Source organism: Ammodytes marinus (assembly GCF_949987685.1).
Source record: "Ammodytes marinus genome assembly, chromosome: 10".
Lineage (NCBI taxonomy): Eukaryota > Metazoa > Chordata > Actinopteri > Uranoscopiformes > Ammodytidae > Ammodytes > Ammodytes marinus.
In genome coordinates, this window is record NC_137214.1 from 8485050 (window position 1) to 8504533 (window position 19484).

At 43.2% G+C, this 19484-nt stretch overlaps 1 protein-coding gene across 2 annotated transcripts in view; it reads right to left on the reverse strand.

The window, feature by feature from the left end:
* Positions 1 to 1617: 1617 nt before the first annotated feature.
* The window catches only part of atrx (ATRX chromatin remodeler), a 33893-nt gene continuing 16026 nt past the window's right edge, over positions 1618 to 19484 (reverse strand). For both annotated transcript variants that reach the window (XM_080035554.1, XM_080035553.1), the window contains exons 22-34: positions 19246 to 19376; positions 18936 to 19030; positions 18685 to 18821; positions 17221 to 17371; positions 16960 to 17060; positions 16074 to 16182; positions 15769 to 15946; positions 15246 to 15437; positions 7491 to 7640; positions 5237 to 5353; positions 4384 to 4479; positions 3928 to 4056; positions 1618 to 3217 (exon numbers count right to left, since the gene is read on the reverse strand). In XM_080035554.1, coding sequence (XP_079891680.1) covers positions 3011 to 3217; positions 3928 to 4056; positions 4384 to 4479; positions 5237 to 5353; positions 7491 to 7640; positions 15246 to 15437; positions 15769 to 15946; positions 16074 to 16182; positions 16960 to 17060; positions 17221 to 17371; positions 18685 to 18821; positions 18936 to 19030; positions 19246 to 19376 — 1793 coding nt within the window. In that variant the 3' untranslated portion in view covers positions 1618 to 3010. The remainder of the gene's footprint in view (positions 3218 to 3927; positions 4057 to 4383; positions 4480 to 5236; positions 5354 to 7490; positions 7641 to 15245; positions 15438 to 15768; positions 15947 to 16073; positions 16183 to 16959; positions 17061 to 17220; positions 17372 to 18684; positions 18822 to 18935; positions 19031 to 19245; positions 19377 to 19484) is intronic.

Sequence of the window (19484 nt, forward strand, 5' to 3'; positions counted from 1 at the left end):
CATTCATGCTTTTGACCTGATAATGAACAAACTTCTTAAATCTTAACATTGAAAAAGTAGCCTTCCTATTGTGATGCAATGATGAACAGTCCTGATAGAGCTTTATTATGCTGCATGCTTAGGATTATTAAAATTCCTCAAATGCAATAACTTTAAAACTTTGTCCTGCCTCAAAAGACAAGATCAAATTGAGTAAAAAGATACAGCAGATTCTTTCCCATAGGAGAACACCAATACAAGCCCATGCCAATTTGCCCTCATAAACCCTTTACCCAGCGAGTAATGTGCACAGACCCTCTCTGTCTCCACGAGGTCTTAGTCAACCTACATCCACCGTACAAAATCAGATTCTTTATGCAACTGGATCCCGACTCCTAATTGGCTTTACACATCAGCATGGATTTAGAGCAGTGATCGGATGGTGCATTGCGGGGGCCTCACTGACTCCACCATGGTGTGGTCTGCAGCAGCAAGCCTTTGCAATGGACAGAAACAGCTGCCCGCCTGCTGCACAGGGAGCCAGCGGGGATGTGCTGCTGACCTGGAGTGGTGGTAATCTGGGACTGAAAGGGGATGGGATCAACATTTCAACATCTGCAATAGTTGTAATGTTTCTCCACTGGCAGATAGCTGTAAGCTGTGAGAGCAAGCTCCCCCGGGGGGAGGGAATGGAAAAGTCAAAGACGTGCAGGGGAAAACCCTGGCAGACCGAGAAATGAAAACAATACCGGTAGAGGGAAAAATAGATGAAAGATTGAAGGGAGAGAGTGGGACAAAAGGCACTTAGTGCCGCGGGTGTGAAATACAGGGAGACGTCAGGATGCATCAGCTATCTGCTCTCCAACTGATAAAAGAATAGCTCTATTGGTAATTAGGTGAGGAGATCGATACCACTCTTACATATTATATTATATATTGACAATTATCTTAGCTTAGTATAAATACTGAAAGCAGGGGGAAACAGAGGTAGCCTGGCAGTTAGAAGGTAAAATAAAAACTCCTACCAGTAACTCAAAAGCTCTCTAGATAGCATGTTGTTACATATTGAAGAAGAAATCAGGTGGATAAAAGTGAAGTTGTGGTTTTGCGGGGGGTTATGTTGAGTTTCTGTGGGTTGCCTGGGAAAGCAGCCAGATTTTTTAACATTTGGACAAAGCCAGGCTTGCCCTTTTACCTGTTCCATCCCTATGCTAGGCTAACTGGATGTAGCTCCACAAAATGTAAACCATTGCTTAAAATGTTCACAAATCCATTATTTTCCAGTCTCAGATGTATCAGCTGAGACAATATGGCCTAGGCAATGCACTGACCATTAGCTACAATGTCCCTGTTTCATATCTGTGCATGGACCTTAACTTTGATGCATATTATTCCCCACATGACAAACTTCTTGAATCTTGTTCCCGGATTCACCATCGCTCAGGCTTTAGATTAATTCTAATGCAGATGGATAACACGTTTATTGAGGACCTATCACAATAAACACAATGACCAGATCTATCAATATTCCCCTTCATAATCGGTCAGAACAAAGGAATGCTGTTTATCACTGGTATGTACTTCAAGTCCTGAAAAACAAATGACTCAAACACAGCAGTCGCTCATCCTTTTGGTCACTTTATTAAATGGTATATTAAATACTTATCAAGATAAAAGCAGATCATGGCAAATCACATTGGTGTATTTGCTAACATAAGGACATTCTTAGAGGAGGGCCAAAACGTTTCTCTACATTTATGGACTACACCTTGTGCAAACACAGGAGCCAACTAGAGACAACAGTCTCTTCATGAGAAATGTAGATAATCCTCTCATGAGCTACACCAAGTTAAGCATTTAGAAGCAAAAATGTGCCAAAGTAGAATACAAGTAGTCTGGGGGCCTGCCTGGTGAGACTAGTGCCCCAGAAAGCATTTCTCACAAAGCAGGGGACACAGATCAGCCAGAGATGTCCCATCTTTACTCTTTCTATCAAATCTATAGACAAAAGCCATTTTCAAAACTGAGACAGACAAGTAAAGTGGAAGGTGTTGGGCCTGCTGGCTGAACTGGTGGTGCTTTGTGAGACCCAGTCAATCACCCAAGCTTGGGATCAACACAAGTGGAACATAAACAATGAACAGGACGCACAGTGCTATGCTAGACAACACAACACGTGACAATGAGAATGATGTTTAAAAAAGGTCATAGGAACCGGCAGGCAGTTTTGAACAACACAAGCATTCCGTTACCATGTTGAGCGACAATTTATGTAAACACTTAAAAGCATAATAGAAAAGACTCAACAAATCTCAGAACTTTACAGAGCTTTTTTTAGGAAATGAATATAAGGCCATACTTTGACATTTCTTTCATTTTTTGTTGACTTATCAATTTCTTCTATCTCCCAAAAAGAGCAGGACTTTGCAGCACCATCAGCTTTCTGCATTGCTAGGTATTTGTGAAGAAATCTACTGGGCCACTAATCATGAAGAGCTTTACATCAGAGAGTCCTGTCACCACGACAGTGGTCCCACTCAGATTTAGTTAGGCATTTAAAACTGTATAAAAAACTGAGTTTAAATAATAAGGAAACCCTTTTTTAAGGGAAAACAATACAATACAATGCTAAAAGCATTGGGGGTTAAACTTGTTTGTCTTTAAATACATGGAAAATTAAGATATAGAACTTGAATAACATTAAGGCGGTATATACATTTTTTTTTCTCTGTTGAAATTACTAACTCCTTTCACACAGTCATTTATACATTATGTTCCACCTTTTCTCAGTGAACTACAGAATACAGAACTGAGAGTCTATCTCGCTTCAAGTCCCAGTGGACAGCAGTCTAGTCTCAAAACTAGTCCACCCTCTGCTTGGTGCACCAGTTTGCTTTGAGCTCTGAGCGGCCTCACAGTTTCTTACAGAGGACTGGGCCTTGCTTGGACTGGCCCACTGGGAGCCGGCTAGCGGAGTGGTGGGGTGGGGGGTTGTGGGGGCGTAGGGGGGGCGAGGAAGAGTCCCTCTGACCTACACGCCCTTGGAGGGCCCAGGATTCTTGCCCATGCCGTGGAGCTGCTGGTAAAGGCCGAGCAGATCCATTTGGCTGAGCTGCCCGCCTCCCATCATGTTGTTCTGCATGGCTAGCTGGTTCAGGTAGTTAGCCTGGCTAGCCATAGCCATCTGCTGCTCCTGCACCTTCCTGTTGGTGATCAGCTTCTGCACGAACATCATCAGCTGGCCAGACACAAACATAGAGACGGTTAAAATAACAAATAGATTTTATTAAGTACCAGCTCAACAACCAATACCAACAGTATGTTTGAAGAAGTGAGGTCAATGCAGGACATTTAAGAAAAAAGTTTATACGCACTGCAATAACCTGGCTACTTTAAAATGCAATATTACATGCAGCTGGCCACTAAACAGATTTCTCCTAAGTCTCTTACAAGGTTTCTGACAAATGTTAAGTGTATGATGTTACAGCTCGATGTTAAAGGGTAAAGTGTAATGGTGTCTTAGAGATGAAGCCCAGTTTAAATAAGAGCCTGCAAAGAGTCAAACTCTAGGTAAACACAGATACTACTATTACAGTCCAATTTGTAGCTGGGCAATACATGACAGCTGTGATGTCATTGATAGATGAGAGTATATCATTGACAGTTTGGTTGAATATGAATACAGTTGTGGCTCTTTGTTGGTCTGACTTTGAGTTTGAACTGTTGCTGAAAAGTAAATGCACAAATGCTTCTCCCTGCTTCGCATGTTGTTCACATGACTTATGATCATTCCACGACATATTCTAAAGTATACATGTCTCCTTTAAGCATATTGCTTATATATTGCCATTAAAAAGTAGCCGTGATATTGATTAAGTTAACAATTTAGTTCAATTTCACATTTGGCTGTTTTACACAGTGAGAGCAGATGTTGTTTTGAGTTCTGACCTGCTGCTGCCTGGTGAGCACGTCCCTGTACACTGCTTCCCTGCGCTTCAGCTCCAGCTCCACACTGGCCTGTCGACCCAGAGCCAAGGACTGGACCTCGTTCTCTGTGAGGGACGGATTCTCCTTCCACTGTGGGGACAGAGACACACACACACACACACATTAACCTCAACCACCATCACAATAGGTTGTTGTTCAAAGATTGTATTAAAAAAGGTAACATTATGCAAAATGCACTTGTTCAAGGTTTATCAATATGGGTGTGAAAAGAGCCTCCCAAAGTATGAGAATAAACCACCCTCTATCAATTCTCGACCTTTCTGAAACTTGTGTTCCAAAACCCCAGTCAGATTTATCTCCCCTTGTGATGTCATAAGGGGAGAAGCCATGCTTCCCCAGTTGATGTGGAATAGGTAAAGAAGATTTTTTTTTAATATACGTTAAGTTGACACTCACCAATCTGGCGATAGTATCTTCCACCGACTCCCGGGCTAAAGTCTTCAATGCATTTGTTGCTTCCATGACTTTCTGTCGTCCCTGGTTTATAAGATCCTGAAAACAAATGAAGGACACAGAAAACAAGAAACATGGTGAGCTTGTCTCATTTTCAGCATAATCAGTTGATACAAAGCTTTAACCAGCTAGGATTCATGTAGCACATGGACAATCTCTAAACCTGTATTTATCAATATTTTTTAGTTTAACATAAAAAAAATGTCACTGCTTTTGACACGAGACATGTTATGTTTTTTTTACGTTCAACATATTTTCTTTTGAATATTCAAATACCAGCAAAACACTGCAGCTGATGCACTATATTGCAGTGTGTGATGACCCAGAGCTAAAAGAGGAGTGAAGATATTGACTCTCAGATGCAGAGTGACTTCTTATACATGTTATTGTGTTTTATGTATTATTGCATTTTACTGCTAATTTTCTTGTAACGTTTTAGTGGTGGTGATCGAAGCAAGTAATACAAAAGCCAAATAAATACCAATCATGCCCTGTGTTTGTGGTAGCTTTAACTCCATCTCTATGACTTCTATTGAAAAACAATACTGTTGAGGACTTCTGTCCTCTCCTTCAGTCAATGTGTCACTGCGTATAAATAGCTGCTGCCCCAGACATGGAGCATTACAAAGTGTTGGGAGGAGGAGCGGGGCAGAGCCGGGCACGTCGGCTACTAGACTGTTGTCACAATTAGCAGTGGGGTCTGAGGAATGTGGGGCGCCGTGCCGTGGGGGGAGGGAGGGAGGGAGGGAGGGAGGGCGGGCGGGCGGGCGAGGGGCATGTGGAGCTCATTACTTACCTCCAGCTGCTGGTTGCTCATGGAGGCCAGAGCAGCCACGTTGTAGGAGAAGTAGTTGGGGCTGCCCATGTCCATCTGGTTGTAGCCTGCCGGGTAGTTGGTCCTCATGGTCAGACCCTGGGAGATGAAAGACACAGACAGAGAGGCAAAGAGGCCCCCAGGCATCCAACAGAAGAGCAGGATTAGTACACATCAATTAGGCAGGTGTTAAAGAGCCACCCAGGGCATGATGGGAGACTGTACGCCATCTCTAGGGTTGAACCAAAGACGACTCGGCAAACACATTCACACAGTGACCAGTCCAGCTCTTTACTTCACGCAGTGCACCTTGACAACCACGCTTTCATCTCTTCACACATATAAGGTGTTTCACTCTGCAGCAGTAACAAGTCGTCTGTTATCGCCCTGCTCCTCTTGTATTAAACATGAGAGAGAGAAGTGACCTGAAGTAAACAGTCTTGTCCCAGTAAAGGCCAGCAGGATGCCGATGTTTGTGTGTAATTGAGCCTCTGCTGCAGATGGTTTTTACCGTGCCCTGTAATCTGGCCATCCGGTATGTAGGGCTGTGTGTGTGTGTGTGTGTGTGTTTGTGTTTGTGAGTGTGTGTGTTGGGGGCCAGTGGGGGTCTTAGGACATGGTCAGAGACAGGTGTGCAGGCTTATACTGTACATTACAAAACGTAAAAGGCAACCACAAAAACCACAGAACACATGTACATGCCCACTTGGCTATTAACAAGCAGCCACTCTTCAGCTGCATAGTCACATGCTCGGCAGACTTCATACATCTTCAGACAGACAGACACAAATGTAGACTTGACTTCACTTCCAAAACTCGGGTGTCTGAAATCTAAATTTATGGCATGAGCCTCTCCAAGCTGTGTACGGAGCTGAAGTCATCCCAGTGAGACCGGAGGGCTCCTGGGTTCACTTTGGTTTTGGGCGCCTGATCATGTTCTGACAGTTTTTCCCATTTCCTGAGTTGCAAATCTGAGATTCATACACATAGCTTTTCCTGGCCACCACCAGCCAACGCTCAAGTGTGTGAAGACATTAGCAGAGGCCGGGTTACGTTCCAGTCGTTTCTCCTGCAAAGCTGGGAGTATACAACGTGATACTGAACAAGCCTCTCGCTGATGTAAGCGAGTACTGGTGCATCTTTAGTGGGTGACAGATTGCAGTGATGCGAATGCAATTGAAATCCTCAGCGCCACTGTTTTCTCCCTGCGAATGGGAACCCTGTGTTCTCTTGAAAGGCAGAGGAGCTCTGAAAAGCCGCTTAAGGCACACAGAGGGCAGAGGAGGGAGAGTGTGTTGGAAAAATAATCATTAGAGTGAATTAGAATCTAGGATTACATGATGGTGGTGGTGGTGGTGGGGGGTGCTCTCTTACAACCCCCCCCCCCCCCTACACTTCTCCAAATAAACCCTACTAATTGCTCATTGATTTGTCCCACAAGAAAGGAGAGCAAAGAGGAGGGGACAATGGGGGAGGTGCAAAAGGCAAAGAGAGAAAAGTGAAGAGGGTAACACAGATAGAAGAGGAGTCCCCAACCCAGTGTGGATCTAAGTGCTTAAGGCCAATTCATACTCTCCGCATCCACTGTCACTTATTTCTGCTCGTACATTCTGATCATGGGTTTCACGTGTGTGTGTGTGTTACAGTGTGGTTTTAACTTCCATTTTGCCCGTACTGTAGACCTCTTATCACAACAGACCGGTGAGTGTGGTTTTGCAAAGTGTGCATGCGTGGACCGCAAGGCTGGAGCAGACCGGTGTGTGCAGTATGATTGAAGCTGCACATACTCGGACCGCTTTCATCCACGCCCGCAGATGTCATGCAGTTATTATGTAGGGCCCTTTACACAGACAGAAGAGTCCCTAATTCACTATTGCCCTGAGTACTAACAGTGACCAGCACTGGCATTGCCTGGACACCTCTTTGTGTTTTGTAAAGCAGATCACTAGCCTGATGGTGGGCCAGTATAACAATCGCATTAGTAAGCGGAAGGCGCTATCATCTGCTTACTCCAAGATATGAAAGGATTATACAGATCCAACAGTAACTCACACATTTTGACAAACATAAGTACGAACGTGTTAAGCTAACCCTGCACTTTGATGACAATGAATTGCAGCCGTGGACACAACGTCTACGCGCTGTATGACTGCGCCTTTGATTTAAGAAGCAACAAATAGGCCCGTGTGTACACCCGGCATGCCTGTGTGTGCGTTTGTCTTTTCTCCGTGCCCACCTTTTTCTCGGCCTCATACTCGGTCCAGGCAGCCTTGCGATCCTCCTCGGTCAGGGCTTCCTCCTCCTTGTGGTCGAGCAGGGAGTCGTGTTCATGGTAACAGGAGATCTGGTCCTTGTTGTTCTGCAGCATCTCAGCCAGGAAGGTATCCTACAGCAAGGGGAGATGACAGATAAGACGGACAGGTGGGTACAAGCCTAAGTCAAGAGGGTCACATTGCCCACATAGAGGTAACTTTATATTCAGACTAGCAGCACAGCTCCACTGCTTTTAACAAGGAGTATTAATTAGTTGCATTTTTTCCTACTTGAGATTTCGCCGGTATTTTATATTCAGCTCCAACTACAAGCCTGTCAGCCAAGGCTGCATCTTTTCCTGCAACATGATTGGCTGTTGGTCATCTTCTTCTTCTGATTAATGGCAGGTGGCAACTACAGCTTAAGTTGACAGCTTTTCTCCAGGGTTGTGGGTAGTTTTAATTATATCAAAGTTTAAATTGACATGTTTTATTTCTATTGAGGACATTTTTGTTGAGATAATTATCCTTATAGCATATGTCCACCTGGATTGTTGATGAAGAAAACAATACAAATAGGTCAAGCAAGACCTGAAGAAACAAATTATAACCTCATTCTACAGTTTTAATAAATGGATTTAAGAAAGAAATCTTGGATTTGTTGGTCAGAGGATTATAAAGACATTTAAAAAAAATCCAACCAAACAAAAAGTACATTGTTTGTTTTTTTTGGGGGGGTGGGGGAATCTGGTTTCCATGACAACATTGTTATTGAAAACAGTACCTGAGTAAAATTAGGAGCGCTGGGCCAGGCTCTGCTCACACAAACATGGTTTAAATTACTCTCTGCAGCGAGTTTGCTTTTCTTTGTCTCGACTTCACTTTACATTAAACTGGAACTTTGCAATCTGGAAACAACGTCATACAGAAGTTGCATCATTAACCTACACACGAGCCAATTCCCAGGGGGCCTGTGCTCTCCTCCCCTATCCTTCTTAGTCTCCCTTTGAACAACGACAATGAGTGTGAAGTTGCAAACAAAATTAATCATAAAAGTCACTGGTATTAAGGCAGAAGAAAAGAAAAAAAAGATAGAAACACCAAAACTATGAAATCAAGCAGTGATTGCAGACCTGCATTGAATAAACTTAAAATAAACACAAGACCAGATGGAGTGAAACTGGATCCCTAAAAAGGAGGGGGGGAAGAGAGCTGCAACAAAACTACAACATTACCTATTTTTAGGCCTCGGACTGACACATTAGGGGGTTATAACAGGTATGAGGAGACAGTGCCACAGAGCTTCACACCCACGTAGCCATCAACCTCCAACACTATGGGCCTGGACCCGATAGTGCTCCTCATTGACACATGTTTATGTTTCCCAGCCATCACACTTAATCAGGACAGAACCAGGCCACCCCAGAACAAGCAGACATTTCGGAGCAGTGGCACAGCCAGCGATTCAACTGCAGCTTTGCCCTCTAATTAGGACATAAAAGCCCAGAAGAGCCCGTTGGCCTGACTCGGATAAAAGGCATGCATTGTGGTTTGTTCTGCCAAATAAGGTGAGAACAAGGTCAGATAAAGGCCGCGGTAGATGCCAACACAGGCAATTACATTGGAACACAGAAACATGAAAAGATATGATCATGCTGTATGACTAAGTCCAAATCTAAGTAGTGACAGTAAGGACTGCCCTTAAAGGTTCCTCTGGACAATTGGATTGTGACAGTTCCCCATGAAAGACAACACATCTATACAATATCTATGCCCTGAGTTATGACTGGCTTGTTGTCCTGTCTGAAGGAGAGATGACAAGTACTAGAAGCCGTGACAGAAAAACCCCTCAACAATCAAAAAATTTAAATGTTCATCCTTTGAAAAAGAAAAGCTATTCCTTCAATATGTTCAACAACTTGATTTGTAATATAGTAAGCTTGAATATTTAAAGTCAATAAAAACTACAAATTCACTACGACAGTCCCTTGCACGTTTGCTTGTTGCACAGAAGCTTTTTTCGGAGAACTCCTAGGTTGCTTGACTCAGCTGAAACAGCTCTAACCTTTCTAAAGGAAGACAAGACCGGGAAATTAGTTTTTAATTTTAAAGTTAAGTAAGTTCATTTCCGTTCATTTCTCAATTGTAAGATATGTATGGGGAAAAAACTGAAAAATGTCCAACATGTACAAAGTGTGTTTCATTCTAATGCATGAAAGAGGAGCACTTTAGTCCGTCGAGCAGGTAACGGGTCAGTGGAGCTGCAGTTCAAATGACAGTATATACGCTCCCACTTAAGTAAGTAAGCTCTGGGGTGGTCTAGTCCATCTCCGACTCTGGTGCGCTCAGTGTGTGTCCCGAGCCAGCACTAATGATTGTTGGTAAATTGACCTGGGCTATTGTCATCCTTATGGCGCTTTCATGGTAAGAGTGCTTTACTGCAGGGGAAGAGAAAAAAATCCAGAAACGCTGGGTGGGCAGATGCTCAGATAGAAGAGGTAAACTACCCCACTGTGATTTTTTTTTCCCCCTCTGAGAAAAAATGTTGGGAGGACGGCGAGTACCCTACTTCTAGAGGGAGACATTCGGGAAGGAATTTTGTTCAGATGTAATAATGGAGGCTGTCCATGTCTAAGGATAAGCTCAAGACCTCAACAGACTCAAAGAGGCTTCAACCTGATGTCTTGATTCTAAACAGCACTCATGTGCAAAAAGAGAATGCCTTTTATTCAACAAAGGGTCTGCAAATGTGCTGTTAATGTAAAGCATGCTGTAAGCTGGAAGTATTGGCTTCAGCTGACTGCAAAACAAAGCAAAGAAAAGGGTTCAGCAGTGCAAAAAAACTTAACTAATCACACAAGGCATCCAACATGCATGACATTTACAACGGTATGAAACTCTTTCCATTCTTTCTATTTAGAGATAAATTTATGCCCTCCATAAGCCAAATTCTTGTACATGTATATATTATGAAAATGGCGGAGCTGCCAGCACTCCATAAATGATGTAAAGCAGTTTTCAAACTCGGCAGCTCTCACATCAGAAAGATGAAAACTTGGGAGTCGACGTGAGCAGGCCTCATGTGGACTTTACAACTTGGCACGGGCGCCAACATCAACTTTACCAATAGACTTTAGGTGGCGCTTAACTGTAAAAGGTCTGATGCAATTAAACACCCGCTTGCATTAATAGCTCTGGGTTCTATGCGGGCAGAACTGTTGGCTGCGTTATCAGATATTTTTCTTGAGACGGGAACATTCTCGACCATGTTAACCCAATTTTCTACACCTAAACCGCCATGTATTGTGTCGATAATGCTTTAACCATGCTTCTGCAGTCATTGTTTGATTTGATTTCTGTCATTGCCACAACAATAAACCCCTTCTTAACAGAGAAAAACTCATAATTTTATGTGCAGGCAGGGTGCTGTTAAATCTGAAGATTGGAATGGTAAGATGGTAAGGAAAAACTTTTGATTGGATTCCAAAATAAAACAAAAACATTTAGTGAAGAGGAAAAGAAAAAGACATAAAAGAGTTCAAATGAACCATAGTAGACTGAAAGTGACAGATCTTCAGTTTTCCAACTGTAGTAACTTGTTTATTGAGTTGCCCAGGAGTTTTTGAATGTATTTAAAGTGGCTGTGTCTGCCAAAAACTGCTTTTGATGCACAGGTGTGTTAAACCATAGCAACAGAGGGGGCCAAGACAGGACCCGGACAGCAGGAATGTGAGTGGCTGAGATATTTGTAATACCTAAACATAGCCAGTCAAAACTTTCTCTCCCCCAGCTGCACGCAAGCGATACACATATCCCTACTGGCATGCTCCAAACTGTTTCTCTGCCGAAATGCCCTCAGGACCACTTTGTCTTTACACCCTTCAGGGCCTGCACACGTCAGACGGTTTATCTAGCTGCCAGTCAATTAACAAAGAAAGAAAATCACGCATGTCACAAAGGGCTAAACAAAGACAATAAGCAAAGCACATTCCTATAAAAACAAGCCTCGGCCAGTAGCAGAAGGAGGGTGTATTTATACACGAGCTCGCCACAAGGGCCGGCCAGCTGGAGCTCCACGCGCAGGTCAAGAGGGATCCTCAAGGAGGCAATAAGAGATGAGAAACCGTACCAGCAGGAAAAAATGTGATATTTTTGTGAATTTTTTTAATATATTTTTTTATCTGAAAAGTGCTGCCCAGTGGAAAAGGGGCATATCCAATTCCAGCCATTCTAAAAGCCTGCAGTCAGAGACAGGCTTTCAGAAACTGTCAGATCAACAGCTCTGAAAGCATATACCGTCACCTCAGTAAACCTATAGCTAGCCAAATGTAGCCTTTTCTGTATAGCTTCAATACTATGCTGTTGAAAACCAGTCGTCCTTAATGTGTTTCTATTATATTATCTGATGTTACTAATTGATTGCACACTGACGAAGGAACAAAATAAAATCAGGAACAAACTGTTCAGTTCTTCCTACTACCATCTAATGGCATGTTGATGGTCAACAACCTATAAGGATTTTATTTTATAAAGAGCCAGAGACATTATCACCACCACACACAGACAGCAGACAGTGTCTAAACAGACAGTGTGTGTGAAGTCAAGGGCTGCGGCTCTCACTTTTTCTCACCTGAACAACTCAGCCTTTTGCTCTAACTATCATTAGTGGTATCTCCACCTGCAATGCAACCAGCTCAGGCATGTTTTTCTGAAAGCTGGCAAAAACATTCTGGGAAGTTTGACGGGGCGAGCTGGGGGTAGGTACACCACAAAAAGTAATTTACAAAACGTTCATCACAAAATAATCCCAGTAATCCACTGAACATCCCTCACAGAAGATATACAATGCTTACAGAGTATATAAGGGGGAATTTTCCTTTAAGGTCAAAAGGACTTCCTAGCCCTAATGAGACGAGCATGGTGGGGCCTATTGCTCCAGTCTGCTCCTGTCTTTGCTGTGTTTCCAGTGCAGCCTCCCCACCGCCTTTTAGTGTACACGATGGAGCCTAATGACCACTGCAGCCATCACCTGCTGAGAGCACATACAGTGAGCTACGCCCACGGCCTGCCAGCTTGACCGACACTGTGCAATTCAGCAACATTTGCAAGAACACTGAGTTGTATAATGTAAAAAAAAAATCAAATTCATCTTTTGTCCAATGAACATGTGGTTGCATGTTAGATGGAAGAGGAGGATGTAATGAACAGGAAATAGGTGAGGGTGTCTCGGGATGGGTGGGGAGTCAAAATCTTCTGTCTGGGGCCACGAGGACCTTCTTTGTCATTAGGGGGAAGTGCTCCTGCTTCCTTTGTCTCCAATTAGTTTCTCTGAAAAGTGCAGAGACATCTTTAAGAGAGGGGGGGGGGGGTTAAATAATGACCCATCATCATGCAGGGTAAGGCCAGAGGGAGAAACAGAAAAAAAAAAAAACCTTTACTGAGCTCCGCTTTGAACATTCGGAGGCAGAGTGACGAGTCAGGGCAACAGATGGCCGCAAAGATGGCGGGCAAGAGATGGTGTCGGAGGGGGAATGGTGGATTGTGGGAAGAGAGTGAGGACATAAGTAATGACAAGGGGGAGGAAAGTGGAAATAACGGTAAAATGGAAGATGAGGATGGCCCAAAACTTACATCTTACTGGCATGAAATCCACAAGGGTCTGGAAAGTGTATTTCAAATTGCTATTCCATTTGCTGTTCTGACAATATTTGGGCACTATTGTATTGAATATTCAATCTTCAGCGCACAAATCTTTAATAAGAATATAACTTATTGGAGGGAAGTGGGCCCTGTTTAGGGATTGGTTATAACCAGATGCTCCAACATTAGAAGATTGGTTAAAAATAAACGATGACATTTACATCATGGAGAGACTAACATTTTTCTATAAAAACGCAATCAGAAAAATTTGAGGGATAGTGGTCATAGTGCATTAGCTAACGGACAACAAAATTGCTTTAATTACTTTGCCAAATTGACATTTTAACTCAACTACTGAGGGGACTGTGTTGTTAAGTAGGTCTTCTTAAAAAAAAAAAAAAAAAGAGGGACATCTTTAGTTCAGATGTTTATAGTTCAATAAGGTAGAATGAAAATGAGAGCAATAGATGGAAGAAAAGCTTTCTTGGGTCATGGCTTGATGCAATAGTTGGAGCGATGTTCGTATCATTATGCCCTCATGTATTTAGATGTGAAGAATTGTATGTACCCAATTGTGTTTTGATTCCTGGACTATGTATGACCTACCTGATAGACGTACATGAAGGTGGAGTGATGACAGAGTAAAAGAGGGAAAACAACTCTGCTTTCTAAGCATAAATATCAACAGCTGCCCCAGTGGCCTGAGTGACCCGGGTTTGAAAGCAATAGGGCCTCTGGCTGAGCAGAGCAAAGACTTTAAGAGAATAACAAACAAAAAAATCCCTTTTGCCGAGACTCGAATCATTCTCTCCTTCTGTGCATAGCGTTGCTGGCTGAAAGTGATGGAGGGCGTCTGACTCATCTTCACATCATTCCAGACGGCAAATTCCTTCCGTAATACTGCAGCCCTGCTGCCACATCATAGTTAACCCCGTGGCCAAAACAGGTCGGCTTGTTAAAGAGCCTGTCAGCCTCTCCTTCTTTAATGCAATGTCACATAAATGTCACCGGGCTCATTAAAGATCATAGACATCTAACAGGCCGCGGCTCAATGAACACATCTTTCCTCTTCAAATCTCCAACTGTGCTCCGCTGCACTGGAAGTTGGTTTCTCCTGGTTCAGAGGACCATGGAAGGTGAGAGCAATGATATCAGCTGCCGGCAGAGTGGACTCATGCAGTGCTCCTACCTGTTAATATCCATGGAGGGAATAGCGATAAAAAGATCTTTAGACGGTGTAAATGGAAAACAGATTTTCCATTAAGGTGGACTGAAAGGCCCCTCGACTGTCCTGAGAAAGAGCACGCCAGTTGGATATACAGTGTTTCTTTTTTCTATTCGTTTACTAATTTCTGCAGAGAAACTCAGGTCAAACCAAAACACAGAGGTAAAACCACTTTAGATGATGAGAATAAATCCGGAGACTGCAGAAAGGGAAAGAGAGGGACAGGATGGGAGTGATTCAAAGATCAACAGAAAGGAACGAATGGATGCAAAAAGAAAAAGAGGAGTGCAGGTTTATAGCTGGGCAGCAGCAGTGTTGCAATGAGAAGACTATTTAGTAAATAGCAGTAAACAGACAAATCTGTGCAGCTGCGCAGGGTTGGATGGCCCATGTAAGGACTGTGTGTTCTTATTAAACCCCAGGGGGCCTACATAGTGACACAGCACCTGCATTAAGGAGAGAAAAAAGGCGAGTGCGGGATTATGAAAGGAAACGAGAAGAAATAGAAGGATCCCGAAAGGCCAAGCAGGATACAGGCTGGCATCCAGTTTATCACTCAAGTGCTGAACTTCAAAAGGAAGAACATACTACTTTGTGCAATATTGGAAAAACAAGCTTGGCATTTAAAATGGCATTCTGTGCCATGTTTGTTGAAGGAAAAAAATACTTTTACTACTGTTAATGGGTTTCAGCCTACTTCTCTGTATTTCCTTGAGGGATCAGTCAAAAGAAATACCAGAAAATCTCAGTCAATGATTTGTCAAAGCCCCATAACATGTAGGATTTATTCCGAATTTAATCGCGCAAAAATCTGCTTGGTCCAACAAAGAAGCATATTTGAACAATCTAAGCACATACATATTTGTATGTTTACCTTAGGCAGCAAGGGTGTGGCTTTCTTGCTCTTCTTCTCAGAGGGATCGTCGGCCATGTCCGGCTCAAAGGCGTAGAGCTCGGCCAGCTCGTTGGCGCTGAAGTGCCTCTCAATCTGCTGCTGGTCCACCACACGGTTGGCCAGAGACTGTTTGGTGACCTGCCGGTCATAAATCTTCTCCTCCATTGTACCCTGAAAGAAGCAAATTAAATGAGAAGACAGCAAATAAAGCCTATTTCACCTACTGCCAAGTGTCACCGTAATCAGCAGTACGACTATTTGCTCCCCAGCATTAGTATTACTGGCTAGGTTCATTAAAGCCACAGCGATTTAATACCAACAGGGTACAGAAAACCTATTTACCACACAGCAGCACAGTTCGGTACAGCACGGAACAGTTTGGCACGGGACGGTAACCCCTTTGGGACGGCTTGGTAGCTTTTACACCAAACATCTTAGAGATCATGATCAAACTGCAGTGATGGTGTTCACAGATTATCATCTTTTGTCTGAAGAAGCTCACCTGGGCCAGGAACCTGTACACAAAGACAGTTTTAGTCTGGCCAAAGCGGTAGACCCTGAAGATACTCTGGATGTCATAGGACGGGTTCCAGGAGGCGTCGAAGATGATGACCCTGTTGGCTGCCACCAGGTTGATGCCAAGAGAGCCGGCGCGCGTCGAAATGAGGAACAAACGACCTCTGTAAAAAGTATAAAAGAGCAGGAAAGAGAGGTGAATAAGTGCTTTAAAAAAATCCTTTAGAGCCATTTATATCTTGAGCATTAACAATGAAAACTATTATCGTTTAAAAAAAAAAAGTATATTACCTTATGTTACTCATGTCATTAAACTCTTCAGCCCACTTTTTCCTGGTGAGGGCATTGGTGGAGCCGTCCAAGCGATAGTAGTCAATGTTCCTGTACCACTTGCCATCACCTTTACACAATTTTTTTTACAGTTAGGAAATCTGTTATGACTATTTAACATCCACATCTATGCTCCAAGAAAACCTTCAAAAGACACACGCGTCACCATCAAACAGGCCTTTTTCCCTGTCAGAAGGACTTAGTTTGGGTATTAGCAGACAGCAGATAGATGGCTGTGTTGGTTAGAGGCCAGCCGTGTTTAGCCTTCAAGATGGCAAACCCCCTTCCAAGCCTTCATAACCAACATCATAGTATGTTTCCAATTACGGCACTGTGATCTTTTCATTACAAATTACAAACCCTTGAGCAAACATTTTTTTGTGGAATAAAAAGTCAAGGTCTAATCATTTTCAAAATGAAAGTAAAAACAGCTGCTGGAGTTTAATTAGGAACATGACCTTACACCAGCGGCGGTGTGCATGTGTGCGTCTGTGTGTGTTTAAGGGTAATAGGCACACCAGCGTGTACAAGAATACATGTTGCATGTGGGCTGTCTTACTAGTGTGAAACCGACATGTCCATATGAAAACACTTCAGCCATCCTTCAAAGCTAATGTTAGCATTATTTATCACACACACACACACACAGTTCAAAGACCACAGTGCAAAACCACAAAAATGAACCTCGAGACAGTAAACTAGGTTCCTCCAGCTACACAAGTCATTAAGGCTAATATTACACATTGCTTTGGGATTTTAGCACATCACAAAATCCTTCATTGAAGTAAGATAAGACAAAAGATAACTTGATGAGCATAAACCCCGTCAGACTACATTTAAAATGTACCTTTGTATGGAGAAACTTTTTCTTCATCTTTAGCTCGGCAAGATAGCTCCAGGAAATCTTCAATCAGGTCCAGAGAGATGAGAGACTGACTGAACACCAACCTGTTTGACGCAAGGAGTTAGATAGAAGATACACCGGTGTCATTAAACATAGCTACCCGTTACACTCTGCGATTAACACAACATTTGTGGTAGCCGTGCAAACAAAGTGCATGAGAAAAAATGCCAAAGAGGTCTTATTTGTGCATAGAGACACACTTACACTTTATCGTCTACCTCCTCTGCCATGCGCAGGATCTCAAAGAGGAGCGTCATCTTTCCGGAGTGTGACAGGATCTCAGAGTCTGCTTCAACCACAAACTCCTTGTGCCAGTCATGAGTGGGAACTCCTGAGGGGCTCCCCGCGGCCTGAGCTGTTGGTTCAACACAAACCCACAGATTAGTAAAATGAAGTCCATGTAAAGGTGCATTCAGCAATCCTGGAGAAAACTTGTTGTCAAAATCACTTTTGTCAAGTAAAGTGAGTATCTTTTCAAGATTCCGATACCTGTCCGTACTGTGTGTGCGCACTGAAATTAAATCCTGTTGATACACAGCCTAGGCTCTGTGAACAGGCATGTTGCTACAGTGTGGGCCTCCTTTGATAACATACCCTTTGTTTTTATACCAGATAACAGAGCCAAGCTGTGCAACACACCAGATTGTTTTTCAAGGCAGACACAGTACTGACACAGGCACAGATCTTGAGGAGTTATTCACTCATTTGGACAAAAAAGTGAATCAACAAGTGTTCTCCAGAATCGCTCACTGCACCTTTTAAAATCTCATAACAACAAGCAGAAACAAAGACATCAAGCTTCCAAAACTGAGCTTGACATGTTTCTCGGTTACACTACAGCTGCAGGCCACGCAGATGTGACTTTTGCAAAACAAGAAAGTCATTTAATGTTTCCCATTTATTCGGTTTCATACGTGGATACGCTCGATCAAGTTCCTAATGCTTGCCGTCTTGTTTCGTTTGCTTTGGGGCCAACTTATTCATGCATTTAAAATGACACCAGCTTAGTAATTCTTACATTACACAGATATGATAACATAGTGACATGTGTTAAGCACCTCAATGCCAGCTTTTTTGTTGTTTGTTTTGATTTACCTCAGTTTTAGTTTTTCTTTTGGCTGGGTTAGTTGTCTCATTAATAGACACAGACCAAGACTGCTTTACAGTTGACTGGATCACCTTTGACCAGTCAGAACCACGAAAAAACTGAATATTTTACCCAATTCAAAGCTTTGACACTACTTAACGGGCATCATATTGTTCCCAGAGATCTGCAAAGTTCGGCTCCTAGGCTGTATCAACTCAAAGTGGACATCTTACAGACTTTCTAGAAACAGACACTAAACTTCATAATGAGGCTGGCTTCTACAAAGCTACTTTACTTCAGAAGAACACGTGGAAATAAGTGATAAAATGCCATTCAATGTAAGATTACATATATACAGTATGTCCCTACTCTAAATGGAAAGTTTTGTCATACATTATAAATCACCTTGGTGTTTCTACACTGTGAAAAAGTATTATACAAAAAGATATGCTCTATATGTCTAAAAGTAATCATTCTAAGCAGAGGTGAAACAGCTCAGATAGTCCCGTATATGTAGTTCTGGTACCTCTAACGGCCAGCCAGCTACCCCATAATGCTTCCATATGGATGGACAAACTCACGCTCTTCCACGGGCTCCGGTCTGGGTCGACTCTCTCCGTTCTTGCCCCGTGTGCTGGTGTTCCACTCCTTGATGACCTCCACCTCATCACTGTCCGAGTCATCAGACCCTTTCTTTTTCCCCCTCCCTTTCTTTTTCCTATTGGGAACGGCGGAGGAGACGAGGTCAGACAGAGTAACACATGCAGTGGAGGTTCAATGAGGTCATCTCATGAATGAACAGACAAACAGGAAAGTGGAATCTAAAGTTTACTTTTTGGGCTTCTCGTCCTCAGAGGTCATACTCATTGAAGACTCTTCCGTTTCCGTGGCGATGAACTCTTCCATACTGTCCTCGTCAAAGAGCCCCTGCGAGAGAGAGAGAGTGCAACGTGTGTGAGTCTCGTCCGCGATGATACATGGACATTTTTAACTGCAGAGGCGATATGTGGGTTGTTCTCTCGTTTCCATTGTTTTTCCTGCAGTGTGTGTGTGTGTGTGTGCGTGTGATTTGCCCTCATGTATTTCCAGTTTCGGAGTGAGTGTTTTTGGTGTGGTTTGGTCTCGTCTTCCCGCGGCCCTACCCTGTTTTCTTTACTGATGTAGTCCAGCTGAAGGCACCAGGGATGGGTCCAGATTCTGCTCAGCATCTGGAAATCCTGGAAGAGTCTGGTCCCTGCGCGGCCCCGACTCCCCTCCACAGCACTCCCCACACCTGCACACAAGGGAAAGAGTGTACGTACGGGGAGGAAGATGGATGAGTGTTTGCATTATGGAGTTGACAGCGTTCCCTCACTCTCTTTATACTTACAGAGAAGTGTGA